Source organism: Anser cygnoides, chromosome 2 (genome assembly GCF_040182565.1).
Source record: "Anser cygnoides isolate HZ-2024a breed goose chromosome 2, Taihu_goose_T2T_genome, whole genome shotgun sequence".
NCBI lineage: Eukaryota > Metazoa > Chordata > Aves > Anseriformes > Anatidae > Anser > Anser cygnoides.
Window position 1 is genome coordinate 125,268,458 of NC_089874.1, and position 14,698 is coordinate 125,283,155.

The window sequence follows — 14,698 nt, forward strand, 5'->3', positions numbered from 1 at the left end:
TTTTCTTCTTACTTCTTTTGCTACAGAATGGGGGGGGGGGGGGGCTGAGGGGGTGGGTAGGGAGAGGTGGAAGAACATACTTCCTTCAGACAGTTTTCAAAATCCACAAATACTTAAACAGAAGTATTAAGAATCATAAAACGTTCTTTTTTAATTTCATAAAAAAATAAAAACTAAAAAAAATAAAAAGAATTGTCCCTTTAATAACTTATAACATATACAAGAAATAAAAATCAAACTTTAATCCTTCAACTTAGGTGTGCCCAAATACTACAGAAAACTAAGTATCAGCTACTAAACCAATCTTTGAAACATAAAATAGGCTGTTAGAAGTATTTCTCAAAATTAAAAGAACTTCAAAATACATTAGTCATTAAAAATGTAAACTGAAATTTTGTATAACTGAAAATTATGGAAGCATACAACAGTAAACCACTACAGGTGCGAGAGATTTTAATATATACAGTGGTATGGCAATAGCTAAAGACCAGAAAATTAAAAAGCATATTACTTCCTAGAAGTATACGCACAGTAATATCTCTCTCTCTCTTTTTTTTTTTTTTTTTTTTAAAAAAGTCAACGTTAACAGAGAAACCAACATGTTGTTACAACCTAAAGGAAAATCCCAGGAAGTACAAGTCTTCAAACATAACATATGTACTAACAAAAGCCCCACAAAAAAAACATAAAGGAGCCATGCACTCAATATGTAGAAAGTTACCCTAATGCAGTTGAATACAGGCTTACTGTATGTTTTCTTTACTAACTTCACAGACTTATTTCTGGAATACAAATTCCTCAAGAGGGAATCTAGTCTTTCAGATTCTGTATCAACAAAATAATTTAGTCTGCATAAATAATACTGCTGTTCATTTTTTTTAGTATATTTTTTAAACACCAACAAGCACAGTAAATTCCTAAGAGCTTCAGCTGATATTATATGTCAGTTATTAGAAAACATTTTTATACTTATAATCTGCATCAACATTCAGTAACTTTATAAAACTTAAAATTTCCTTTGTGCTGCTGAGAATACTCTTAAATTTAAATGAGATGAAATCTTATTTTTAAGGCAGTTTTCAAAAGTAATAAAAAATAACTTTTGCTATGTGACCTTCTAGTGTCACACTTGAAGTATGAAGTTTAAATGCATGATAAGGCAAGCTTATAATAGGAACTCTGTCATGTACGGGCAGAATTCCCAGCTATATCAAGTTGCGTAAAACAGATTTAACAAAGCAGCAGCATGTTTGTGGTGACCACCTTGGCAGTCTGAATGAAACTAATCTGACCCACTGAAATTGATATCCACTTTCCACACACTACATAATAGACAGAGAAAGATTAGGATTACAATGATGCAAAATTTTATCTTATTCACTATTTAATACACAAATTGTATCTCTGAAGACCCTCAGAGAACTGGAGATCTCTGGAGTGCCTCTCATATTCACACCAATACAAACAGGTTCAGTAATTTTTATTGCATGGGTTTTCTTTAACTGTGATGGGATTAAACAAATGCCACCCCTAAAAGACGTTTGCTTATTTCTTCAAACACAAGTGTGGAAAAAAAATGACAAGAAACTGATTTTTATGGAGTGGGACTTTCCAACAGCATGACATACTATACTATTAATAACTTTACCAGTTTGAGACATTCCAGCTTCCCCTCTGCTCAAATTGTTAACTACGCCAGGTTTTTTTTGGTCATTTTTTATTTAATTTGCTAGGTTTCTGTGATCAGAACAGGTTTATATTTCAACCGATCAATTAAAGAAAAATAAACTTTCCAATATCACTTTTAGAAGTATCTATCCAATGCTTGACCGTGAAGTTGTAGATGGTAGTGCCATTTTACCTACATCTTCTAGCACTATCATAAAGAACGTCTGGCAATTACAGCTTCTCTTTGAAGAAACCTAGTAAGCTGAAAGACATTCTCCCAAAATACAAGGAGAAGTGTGATTAAAACCAGTGTTTAATGCCATGTAGGTTTTGAAAGGGCAAAGAAAACAAACAGACTTTGGGAGAACTCAGAATAGAGGGAAGACAGTACAAAATATACTAAACAAATAATCACAGTCACATAACAAAGGCTTGTTAGAACTCATTTTAAAATGGACCTGGCTTAACATGTTTACATGAACAATGTTTCAACTCTTGAAGCATCTTAAGCCCTGCCTAGATTAATTTATTAATAATCACAATGATCTTGCAACAATTGATAACTTCAAAATCATCATACAAGTAATCATGTGCTTTCCACTTTTAGTGCTGTAAGTCCTACAACTTGCATGAGAAATAAAACACCACAATTAAATCATTTTAAATTATTCAATGAGGAAAAACCAAAATTGTTTTGATATCAAACAAAAATCAAACATGAATATGACAATTAAATTATACTGATTATTCGTCTTGTGTTTGTACTTGCCTAGCAATACTTTAGCATCTTCCACATCAAAATCTCCATCTCCATCAGCATCATATATCCCAAGCTTGCCTAAAAACAAAGAGAAAGAAGAGAGAATTAGGAATTCAGCAGCTTGGTTCCAACACAATGTTTTTAGTGCATAATGGCTGATGGTCAACACTAGACTGATACCATACCGTTTTTGATTATTTAGTCTTGCCTTAACCACATTTTAAATTTCCTGGAAAATACTACAAATATTTTTACTCCCCTTCTTCATTTCCTAGACTTCAGACTGAATACTTGTTGGTCTTTTTGCATGCTTTTAATTCAGTGCTCACAGGTTTAGAGAAAATACATAATTCAGTGATGTGATTTAACTCAATACCCTTTGCTCAGAAGCAAATCGAACAGTCACCATGTTTAAGGATAGAAAAGAAACATTAAAACAAAAGTTAATCAAATAATTACCCTTTGTTTTCAGATTATATGCTTCTTGCCATTCTAAATTCTCAGAATTAAGATACACATAATTTCATTTTCAGTGCTAAGTTAACAGAAGGAAAGCAACCTACTTCCTGGACAAAAAAAAAAACATTCCTAACTGTCAACAACTGTATTACATCCAGTGCAGACAAAATTTTGTCTACCCTTTTATAGGTGGCTAAGAACAGACATCTCACTTTTACTCTGGTAACTGCAGCTCTACCAGCCTTAAATATAATCAAAAAGAGAATTCAAAATTCTCTTCAAAAAGAATTTTTAGCATAGGATTATGGTATCCAGGATTATGAGTGTCTTTGGATCACCAGGTGAGTAGAGAGCTAATTAGCTCTAATAAAATTCAAGCTTAACTTTAAATAGAATAGAAACTGTGCACTTCTTGCAGAAGAACTCAGTCCTTATAGTTTGCCAGCTTATTATTAAATTTGTCCCTCTCTAAATGAAGGCAGAACTTGACTGCAAGTAAAATAAATGAAATATAGTTCTTAATATACTTATAAAATTAGAAAACAGCTTTGTGAAAGAAAAAATTCAGCTATAGGTCTAGACTACACAAAAATAAGGTCATTACCATTGCACCGAAGCTACCAATTAGAAAAGATCTTCATTTATTTATGGTTAAGCACAATAACTAGTGGAATAAATATACTATTCTAAAAATAAGAAGAACAGTATCATATTCAAAAACAGGACAAAGAATTAGAAAGGTGAAAAATGGCTATCATGGCATTATAGGAGAACAGTAACTATTTAAAAATTAAGAATTAAAACAATTTCTAGCCAAGGGACAGAAAAGCAAGCTTATTTCTCTAATATCCTACCTTGTAGTACCTCTGACAAGTTATAACGGAAATCCTTTGCTTTGGCTGCATGCATGGTAAAAATATAGAAACCATTATTTGCATCACTACACCTAATTAAATTTCAAACTAGAAGCTTCTCTTAAAATTAGTCTAGATCAAAATGCTGTACCAAAAGACTCGTAAAGTTGTAAAGCCTGTAAAACCACCGGTTGTAAAACTGCACTTTGAAACCTATAACATAAGGTCTACCTATGGTCATACATCTTGAAAGTTGAGACATTAATTTCCATCCTTGGATACTATATAAACAACACTATCTTATCATTGTCATATTGAGATACAATTAGCACTGTTACAAGCTTAAAGATGAGGTCGTTCAACAGCACATTCACAAGATGACAACCGATTGTCCTGACGCTATAGCCAACAGTCCATCAAAGGAGCAGTAACAATATTAGCCACCTACTTTCAACCAACCCTCTACTGCAAGTTTTGAAAGCTTAAATTGGAACAACACATCTTAATCTGAAGATCCAATTGAATTGCTGTATACATATTACAAAAAGATGAAGATCTATCCTTGAAGTTTTCTTCAATTCTTAAATGTATCAAGTATTTCAATAACCTTCTTCAGTCTTATGAGAATCCCATCTTAACATCAGAATAGAGTTCAGAATTAAAATGTACTTTTTGAACTACATTGTGTATTCTTATGTAGGTCATTTGCAAACACTGCAGTAATCGATTCAGCTAGCTAGTGAAGCACTGCTCTGTAGCACTCACACTGAAGTCTAATAGTTAGGTTTCCTATTTGAAATGCAAAATGGCATCCATTTAAGGCACGTCACAGTATATGTTTGAAAGGTCTTTTAAGATTTAAAATTCTTACCTAGGACTTCTTCATAATCTACAAGTTCAAACCAGACAACTGCTACTGATGTCCAAACTCCCAGCAAAGCAATTACCATAAACCAGGTGAAAAATGAGCTTCCAGAGAGGCCTTCTTTCTTTCCATTCTTGCTTCCTCCATGCTTAGTCTCTGTTAAAATAAGGCAAACAAATAAAAAAAATGGATTTGCATAAGAGTTATAAAATTATGGTTAAGCATATAATTATAAATCTTGTGGGTTTCTTATGACTTGTAGGTGTCATATCACTGTGAATTACATTGGAAAGCTTAACTGTTATCTAAGTGGTAAAGCCTCTATAAAAGCAACAACAACAAAAAAAAACAAAACACAGGTAGTGTGTTTAACAGCTTAGTTGGAAATCCCTCCTTCTACCCCTTTGGTGTATATTTACACAAAGCTTAACATTTTTGAGATGTTTTGCATTTGGGACAAGCCTTCCCAAACTGCCACCAGAGGGCAATCCAATCAGCAGAAACACTTTTAAACAAGAGTATTTCTTCTGAAGCAATGAAGAGTTTCAAAGCTAGTTAGTACTGCAAAGTTGAGTGAGTTCATGAAATGAACGTGAAAATTCAAATAGCATAAGAATCTAAAATCTAAACCATATTAAAGGTGAGACTTCAAGTTCAGGCACTCTACTAACTAAAAGTATCTCCCATGCTTCTTAGAAGTGTTTGGAGATTCACTGCTATTGAGTACTTTAAGACTTTGTGACCTGTGAAGTGTGCAAGTAAAAGTATGACAAGGACTGAATGCAAACCACAGACTTGTCTCTAATAGCACATACAGGAGTCAGGGTATATAAAAGACATGGTAGTTCTAAACAAACCACTGGGCCAACCTAGCTGTAGGGGCAGAGGTGTTCAAATGGATACCACCAGTACAGAAGACAAATTGCTTGGTCCAATTTAGGATCATTTGAGGTAAAGACATAGTAAATGTGCATCCAAACAGGTGTCTGCTGCTCTTCACCAGGGCTCAAGGCCTGTTCCTCTGCTTGCTGGTATTTACTGCTGCAAGGCACTCGGGTCAGTTTCACGTTGACCAGCCCCACTTCTTCCCTTCAAGCACCACCTTTGCCCATTCAGCCACATTCAATCCCATGGCTAGGGCAAACAGGGTCCAGCAACACATGTCCAAGTTGCAAACTGACAGCTGTCATGATTTACTGACTCTTCAAAGAAAACAAAGAAATCTCCCTGAACTCTGCCCATTGACCATAATAAAAATATTCTTTTTCACTCTGCAAATAACGATGATCAAATATCTTATTATAGATATAAAAAGAAATGCCCTCAAGTAAGCATAAAGTAAAAACGCTAAGAGAAACTGAGCATAAACAAAAATAAAAATTCCAGTTTAAAGTACAAAGACAGAAGGCTGAGAGCTCAAATCCAGAAACTTAAGTATTAGTAGTAGTATTAAGTCAACAGTTAAAAAACAAAAAACTAACTGTGATTCAATCAAAGCTCAAAATTCACTGCTACTCTTAATGTTTTCAAACTAAGTTCTTAAAACTTCACATAACGTTTAGGATACATATAACTGAAATTGTACATTCAAATAGAGAAATTTCATCGAAAATAATGACCTTTAAAAAAATACAAGATATATAATTGAAAACAATAACCTTTTATTAAAAAAATCAAATACAAGATATATCTCAAAAAATACACTAAATGATAGTAGTGACTCAAACATGACAACATTCCCAATATTTCCCTTCCTAGCCTTTCCAAAATTAAAACAATATAATTAGAAGCAAATAGTAACTACTTTGATCTTGACCACATACGTGCACTTCAAAATCATTGGAGTATTAAAATAGTAACATGAACTTAATTTACATTTGGTTAATTTAGAAAAGTTATCTAACTTTTGAGCGTTGTTGGCTCGTTTCATCAAAGGGTCAGAATAACAGTTGAAAACCAATAGTTCAAATGGTTATTAAAGTAAAACTATTTCTTGCATATTTCAAAAAAAATGTGACTATAATAAAATACGGAGTTAACTTTATCACACTAATTGCCAAAAAAGTTTGATATATTTATCAACACGGATCATAGAAAGACAAAAATACCCTGAACACCTGAATATTACCGGGCTTCTTCCTTACAATAAAAGGAAGTAGCTTTTTAGAGATAAATAATGAGAAACCAGTGGCTAATTTCCCTGTATCTGTATTACATATCATATAGAAGGACTTTCAGACCCTGCTTTTCACCAGGTTCGTAGCTGCAATAAACTAACCTTTTATTACATCCATTGTGCTATGTACCAAGTTCAGAGCAATACAAAAATAGCTGTTTCACTTCAGCTTTTACTGATGCAGCATTTAAAAAAAAATATTTTGTTATTACTACTATTATAGAGATCAAATACCAAATATTTAGTTTACTTTCTATACTAACAGAATTTCCTTTGTATAGACCATCAGTAATATTTACAAACTGACAACTTAGTCTCAGCCCAGGCATGTCTCACTTGAGAATATACAATACCCTAATTATATGTACACAAAGCTATGACGAGTTATGTAGGCAGAGGCAAGCACCGTGTGATAATACATTCATAATTTTATCAACTGTATATGAAAATCACTTAAACCACCCTTGAACAGGAAATTTTAATATTCAGAAATCAACTGTGTAATAGCAGAACTCCACTACACCTGTGTTCCAGTGTAGCCAATGGACACATACATATATTTAAAAAGGGACCATTAGGCCAAAAACATTTTAAATTATTCCAGGTTACAACTTTGTTCTAGAGCAAACTAGAGGCAAAAAGGAGCATTTTACTGTATTTCATACTTATTTACCTTATTTTACTTGTTTTGTACTTTCCTGCTATTTGCCTCTGAACAAACGGGCTTTATTTAACAGAAGAGAGAAATAGGAAAATGGAAAAAAGGCAGTTGAAGTAATTAAGTGTAATTGTTCTTTTTCTTTTTTTTTCTCTCCAATCTAGAAGTTGTTCCTTGCAAATCCCTTAAACAGATGCTGTTATAAAAACATCTTTCTCGAGTCACAAAAACACATTTTTATACTGTGCCTTCCTACCTTATAGGCAATTTATTTCCAAAATTCTTGACTAACTCTAAGAATTCAACCACGGCAGCTTTACCAGGTACTGCTAATTTAAATGGAAGTTATGTAACAAAAAATTCATGTGATCTCAACAGACAGCCAAACACACAGACCAAAAAATTGCAAGCCATTACAGAAGACTGCCTCTGGCTGAGAACACATTCCAGACCGCTAATTCTAAATTCAAGTCCTTTCCCTGCATGTGCTGCCGGCCATGTCAAAAGTAGGTCACCTTCCATATCTGGTAAGCTTTTGCTTACACCACCAGATGGCTTTATGCAGACATAAAAGTCTTAAATTGTGCTGCACGCCTCACCAGCAAATTTTTAAAAGTCCTATACCTCACTCACCCAAATTAAGAGTCCTGCTTAGATAACAACACCAAAACCACATTAAAAACATTTTCTCTTTACTTTAGCTTAGCGAGACACTTTGCAATTTGGCATACTTTAAAAATAACTCAAGTCATATTTGCATATACACGAATGTCTCTTACATATTACCATGTGCTCTACTCATGCAAAAACTAAATTACAATTAAGTATCTGCCAGAAACCCAAGAGATATCTCTACTTCAGAAAACATTTAATCAAAAACAGAGGCAGTCTGTAACGCAGACTCTAACAGTAAACTGACTAGAAAACACCAAGATACCACAGTAAGATACTTATTTTGCCAATTACAAAAGCGAACATAGCCAGTATTTGCAACCATGCATTTTTTGTTTGCTCACAAAAAAGTTAGGATTATACCTGTGTCATCAGCCATAACATTAGCGTTCAATTTCCAGACAAAATGAGCGTGTCGGTATCTCCAAAAAGTAATGCTGAAGGTAGAATAAGAAGTGATTTATCTTCACTGTAGTCTTGCAACAGGAGCAAACAAGTTGCTTAAAGCTAGCTCAGCTGGAACTCGAAACTGGACCTAAGTGAAAACTCTCCTCCAAAAATCTATTTTTAGAGCAGTTATCTTCATGAGCCAAACACTTTTCAGAACTCACATGGCAATCTAGTTCTGACGACAATCAAATTCACTTACTCCTCTTAACGGAGCATCCTGGGTAGTTGATCCTTTCCCCTCCCCTTAATCCCTAAACGTCACGCATAGCAGCAAATGAAACCAAACACGTGGTACCGTAGTGCTTTTGCCCCAGTATGTGCTGCCTCAGTGCCCGAGTTCTAAAGGCGTTAAATCCACCAGCACAAGCTGAAACACAAGTCTGGACACAAAGCTTGCCTGCTTGCATTTGTTAAGCTGGCCGTCACCCAAGAAACTTTCTCCATGTTGGCAATCCTCTAGCAGGCTTCCCTCGTGTCCTGCACAGACTGATCATTTGAAAGTTACTAACCACTTTAAAAGACAACAAATTTCTCAAATACAGCTTTGAGTTGTCTAAGAGTTACTTGAAATCAACTAGGCACATTCTTGCTAAAGAACTTTCACATCAGAGCTGTTCCCCTACTGCACCTCATATTGCTTCAAGCAGACCCAAAGAAGGGATACTGACAATTTTGCCACAGCAAAGCCTGTTTCCTTGTAGTGCAACACAGGGGAAGGTAAAGCAGGCAAAATTTCTACTGCATGTTTGTTAAAAGCAGCTGAAGTGTTGATTTTGCTTTGTTCCCCCTTCCCAAAAAGGATTAATGAACTCTGAAATTCTGACAACATGCACACTACCTTCACAATTTAAAGCTAACAAAAAATTAACGATCAGCATACTGTCTTCTTCTTAGGGACCAGAAAAGGAGAAGGCAAAAAAAACACAACACACTAATACACTAGTCAACACATTTACATTTGCTATTTTAGCAAACTATTTTTCCCCACTGCATTTCAAACCAAAGGCAGCAGCTCTCCTTTTGCGTGGGAGGGGGGAGAGAAACAAACTCATGTCTCGTTAACAGTAGTCCTGATGAAAGTGTTAGCATCTAGCACTCTGCCCTTCCTCCTTTACCCTTGTTTAAAAATATGTAAAGGGTTACAGGTACTTGGGAAAACATCATATACCTCCTGGGGTTTTGAGATCCAGCAACTAACGAATTCCCAAATGCAACTCCCAGTAGCTTAAGGGAGAACAAAGGTGAGAAATAACTCTCAAGTGAGTTTTCAAAGGGATGCAAAGAAAGTACACACAGTTGATTCTATAACCAGCATATATTTTAACTTTTTTTAAAGCCACATGAATATAAAAGAACAAGTGCTTTAAGAAAGACCTCCTGAGAACTATGTTCCAGCAACATATGTGACGCACAATGGAGTTATAATAAAATAGGAGGAAAATTTAAACAAAGGGGAAAAGTCTCTCAATAAATGGTGAAATCAAAATGATTCCTCTTAATAAGCTATTAAGTTCAATTATAGTATATTGCATATAAAACACTATTTTGATAGGTTTTAGATTAGGCAGTTTGTTACAACTTCAACTTGGTTGCATCCGCATTTACAGATACTGTATTTCATTACAAATGGATCTACAGAGCATGCAACTCTGAAGTCAACATCATACATTTTTGTGGGGGGGTACTTCAAAACTAGAATCATAGAATATGCTGAGTTGGAAGGGACCCACAAGGATCATGGAGTCCAACTCCTGGCTCCCCAGAATCAGACCCTGTGTCTGAGAGCGTTGTCCAAACGCTTCTTGAACTCTGACAGGCTCAGTGCTGTGACCGCTGCCCTGGGGAGCGTGTCCCAGTGCCCGATCACCCTATGGGTGCAGAACCTTTCCCCAACACCCAGCCTGACCCTCCCCTGTCCCAGCTCCATGCCGTTCCCTCGGGTCCTGTCGCTGTCCCCAGAGAGCAGAGCTCAGCGCCTGCCCCTCCGCTCCCCTCGTGAGGGAGCTGCAGGCCGCCATGAGGCCTCCCCTCAGCCTCCTCTGCTCGGGGCTGAACAAACCAAGGGACCTCAGCCACTCCTCATATGCCTTCCCCTCTAGAACCTTTGTAGCCCCCCTTTGGGTGCTCACTGTTAGTTTTATGTCCTTTTTGTACTGTGACACCCAAAACTGCACACAATGCTCGAGGTGAGGCCGCACCAGTACAGAGCAGAGCAGGACAATCCCTTCCCTCGACCAGCAAGCAATGCTGTGCCTGATGCACCCCAGGGTACAGTTTAGACTGCCACAGCACACTGCTGGCTCATGTTCAACTCACCAACAACCAAAAACCCCAGATCCCTTTCTGTGGGGCTGCTCTCCAGCCTCTCGTCCCCCAGTCTGTACACGTAGGGCCAGGGTTGCCCCGTCCCATTGCAGAATCTGGCACTTGCTCATGTTAAACTTCATATTGTTGGTGATTGCCCAACTCTTTAATTTGTTAAGACCTCTCTACAAAGCCTCTCTACCCTTTACAGAGTCAGCAGCTCCTCCCAATCTAGTGTCATCGACAAACTTTCTCAATATACCTTCAAGTCCTGCATCCAAGTCATATACGAAAACAATAAAGAGAACTGGCCCTTAAATGGAGCCCTAGGGAAGTAGATCTAATCTGGCTGATCGCTGATAAGAGGTTGCAGCACACCTTTGTCTCATTTCCTTCAAAATGAAATCAAGTATAGTCTGGGACAACTGCACAATGAATAACATTAAAGAATGTGAAGACAGTTAATAAATTCATTTCAAGTGTGCACTCCTGATCTGAAGGAACACATTAACATGCATATGTTGACCTTTAGCAAAGTATCTACAGCTTTACCTTCTGACATTTAAACTGATTACAAGAATGGGTATTCCCTGAGTGTCAAAAATATTCCTTCCTGAAAAGGAAGCTACAGCTAAACTTGGGAAACTCTTCAGACTCATCAAAAGGAAGAAGGACCAAAAGGCAGCACATCGGAACTAATCAGACTCATGATGAACAACATACATTAACACCTACTACTTAATATAGTTTACACATTTCTCTATGGATGCTATAGTTCTAAACACACAAATTAATGTAATTTTGCTTAGTATTATCCAAGACAAAAGATAACTGAATAGATATTTAAAACAAAATTTGAGATTGGGATTAGGGGGGTCAACAGCGCAGACTTCTTGCACATGAAGAAAAGGCTGCATATCAGAAGGTGGTTACCAAAAACTAGAAAAACACAGTAAAAGGAAAAACAGCAAAGCACTAACCTCAACAGAAAAAAATATCTAAAAGTAGCATTTCAGAAGTAAAAGTTTTGTCACATGATAGGCAAAATTTAGAATAATCTTGATTTAAAAACAAAAATAAAGAGCAATACAAAAAAGGAGAGAAATAAAAAACTAAAGTAAGTTACAGTAAGCTGCCCTACCGCTAACAGAGATGAATTAGTAGCAATGCAAATATAGAAAACAACTGCATGCTCAAGTACTGCTTGGCATTTTTGCCAAATGACCTTACCAAATATGATTAACAGATAAAGCAACTATTGCAAACCATTCTCAGCAATAAAATTGCAATTGATTACTTTGCACAATTTTCACAGTGTTTTGTTTTTTTTTTTTTTTTAATGTGGGGTCCAAGTATTTTGAGTAAAAAGAAATTAAAGGGAAGTTTACAGAATTGTCTGTTGATACTATTGTCCCCCTTCATATTAAAATAGCTTTATGTCTCACTACTGTGAGACAACTCATGTATTTCTGTATGCATACATACATTCAAATATATAGACATATATACACACACCATATACGTTTTTTGTGAATGTATTTTAAGATCTAGATTCAATAAGCATGCATTTTGAACTGCACACACTTCTCAGAGTGCAACACCATAACGATTACAAGTGCTATACTTAGGTAAAATTGATTTTAATCTTTAAGCTTTATTCAGTGTAACAAGGGTGGCAGTAATACACTTTTAATGGGCAAATCTGAGCCTTTGATGTTCTTTTATAAAATGTATTTCAGAAATGGTGAGAGGGTTGGTGTTTTGTCTCTGGTTACTTTTAATGCTTTTAATAAATACAATATAAATTCTTTGTAATACAAAATTTACTTTTCCTTCTGATATCTAAATCTTCAGCACAGCAACCTCAGAAAAACATGTTTTTCCTCTGATTATCTTTATCTCTGCTCTGCACTTAATAGAACCTAGACTACATGACTGCAGATACTTGTGCATGTTATCAAAGGCCTGTTTAATGACCTAAATCAGAAACCTACTAGTTACAAAAAAAGAGAAACAGATTGAAAAGAAAACAGATTCTAAGAAAACACGACGACCAGGATTTGAAGTTGAAATAATAAATTAGCTAAATGAAAAGCAATTTTGTCCCTCTGGCCCCCAGTTTCCAGATTTTTGCTGGTGTTCGAGGAACCTTTATTTATTCGACATATAATCAATCCTCATATAAACCTTAAAATTCCTTAATTTTCAGTCCCTACAAGATTTCTTACAGTAAACTAACTCTTAAGAACATTCAAAGAAAAGCATAAATGGTGGAAAAAATAGAAAGTACTAAGCCAAACTGAGGATTCAGCAACTAAGCAGGCTGATCACAGAGATGCTGAGGATAGCCTAATTAAAGGAAAAAAGCATCAAAAGCATCACGAAGTATGTAAAAACATCTAGGATGAGAGTTCTTTTGATAGGGCACCCACTGGACTAAGGAAGGTTCCTCCTTTCCTTAGAGGCGTTGCCATTGCAGCATCACTGTAACGCTGCACTTACCCAGGATGTCAGGGAGCTGAGGCTCAGTTCTCTCCTCTGCACTGGGGAACTGCTTCTGAATTTCTTCAGAGACCCAAAACACATTTTTAGTGTACCCAAGGATACAAGGACAAAACTATTTCAGTCTTTCATGATGAAGTTGTTCATTCATGTAGTCAAATCTTAATCAGTGAGAACAGCAATTTGTAAGAGAGGAGCTGTGTGGAACAAAAACTGAACCCCAGTTTCTCCCCTCCTTTCCAGGTAAGAAAGACAACTTTGGACCAAACTGACCTATGGTCAAGTTCACTCTCAGCAGGCTGAAACACTGTTTCACATTGGATTGGAACAGTTTCAACACGAAGAGTTTAGAAGTATACACTCTCACTGCTGTTCAAGTATATCCCATAAACAAGCAGCTGCAGCACTTAAACTCAACCAAAACTTCCTTAAGGAAGAAAACTGAATTAAATGTTTTTCTGCCCTATCCCAAGTGAGAGCTCCAATTCCCAAAGTATTGCACAGAAGTAAGAAACTTCCCTGTTCTACACAGAATCAGATCTGCAGTCCAATTATCTAGAAATATGTTTCAAGGAAACGCATCTTTTTTTCCTTTATTGTCTTCCATTTAGATATAAGAGAGGACACAACACTCAGCATTATCAAAACTAACACCACTGTTGATGTGAAGAAGAAATTTTTAGGTAGATAACCCATAAAATCTAATCAACTCCAGAAGCAGATGGCACAGGATGCCTTTGGGGATGCTAAATATTTACACTTTCACATCTGTGCACATGAGGAAGGTATTGTTATATAAGTTTAAAAGTCGAGAGTCATTCACCCATTAGCTGTATGCTCTATTTTTGGCCTGTATACAGTGGCAGAATGGATGCAGCTAAGGAAAGACAGGGCATCCACACTAGCATAAACTGGAAAGATACGGGAAGAAAAAAAAATAGATGTGAAATAATGGTTAAGGATAAGCAGGAGTAATTTGTTTTTACTGTAATAACAATTACAGAATCAATCTTAAAATGGACAATCTCAATGGACAAAAAAATAGATACTGTAAAAGACAACAAAACTATTGTTACCTATTTACTTAATCTGAATAATTTGAATAGAAAAGTAGACCTTCCCACACGACTGTATTTTTCAAAAACTTCAGTGATTTTTCTTGTTTTGTTTCTACATGTATAAACAATATTTAATTAACATCCAAAAATGAATTTACAACTTTTCTCTTGCAAATGTACTTGATTCAACCTTAGTTTTCAGACCCATTTAACTGTTTCCCTATCTTTCAAGCTAACCTTCAAAATCCTATCTTTTATATCTTAAACATGAG

The 14,698-nt window shown here is 35.8% G+C and overlaps 1 protein-coding gene across 9 annotated transcripts in view; it reads right to left on the reverse strand.

The window, feature by feature from the left end:
* The window catches only part of ASPH (aspartate beta-hydroxylase), a 115,350-nt gene that overhangs the window by 94,061 nt on the left and 6,591 nt on the right, over positions 1-14,698 (reverse strand). For 6 of the 9 annotated variants that reach the window (XR_010829699.1, XM_066993025.1, XM_048061640.2 and 3 more), the window contains 3 exons: positions 4,613-4,762; positions 3,742-3,786; positions 2,438-2,506 (listed from right to left, as the gene is read on the reverse strand). Coding sequence is in view for 8 of the 9 variants with exons in the window: in XM_066993025.1 (XP_066849126.1) it covers positions 2,438-2,506; positions 3,742-3,786; positions 4,613-4,762 (264 nt within the window). In the remaining variant the exon portion in view is untranslated. Of the gene's footprint in view, positions 1-2,437; positions 2,507-3,741; positions 3,787-4,612; positions 4,763-8,475; positions 8,777-14,698 lie in introns of those variants that run through there. The other 3 variants (XM_048061644.2, XM_048061645.2, XM_048061642.2) reach the window with 3 other exon arrangements.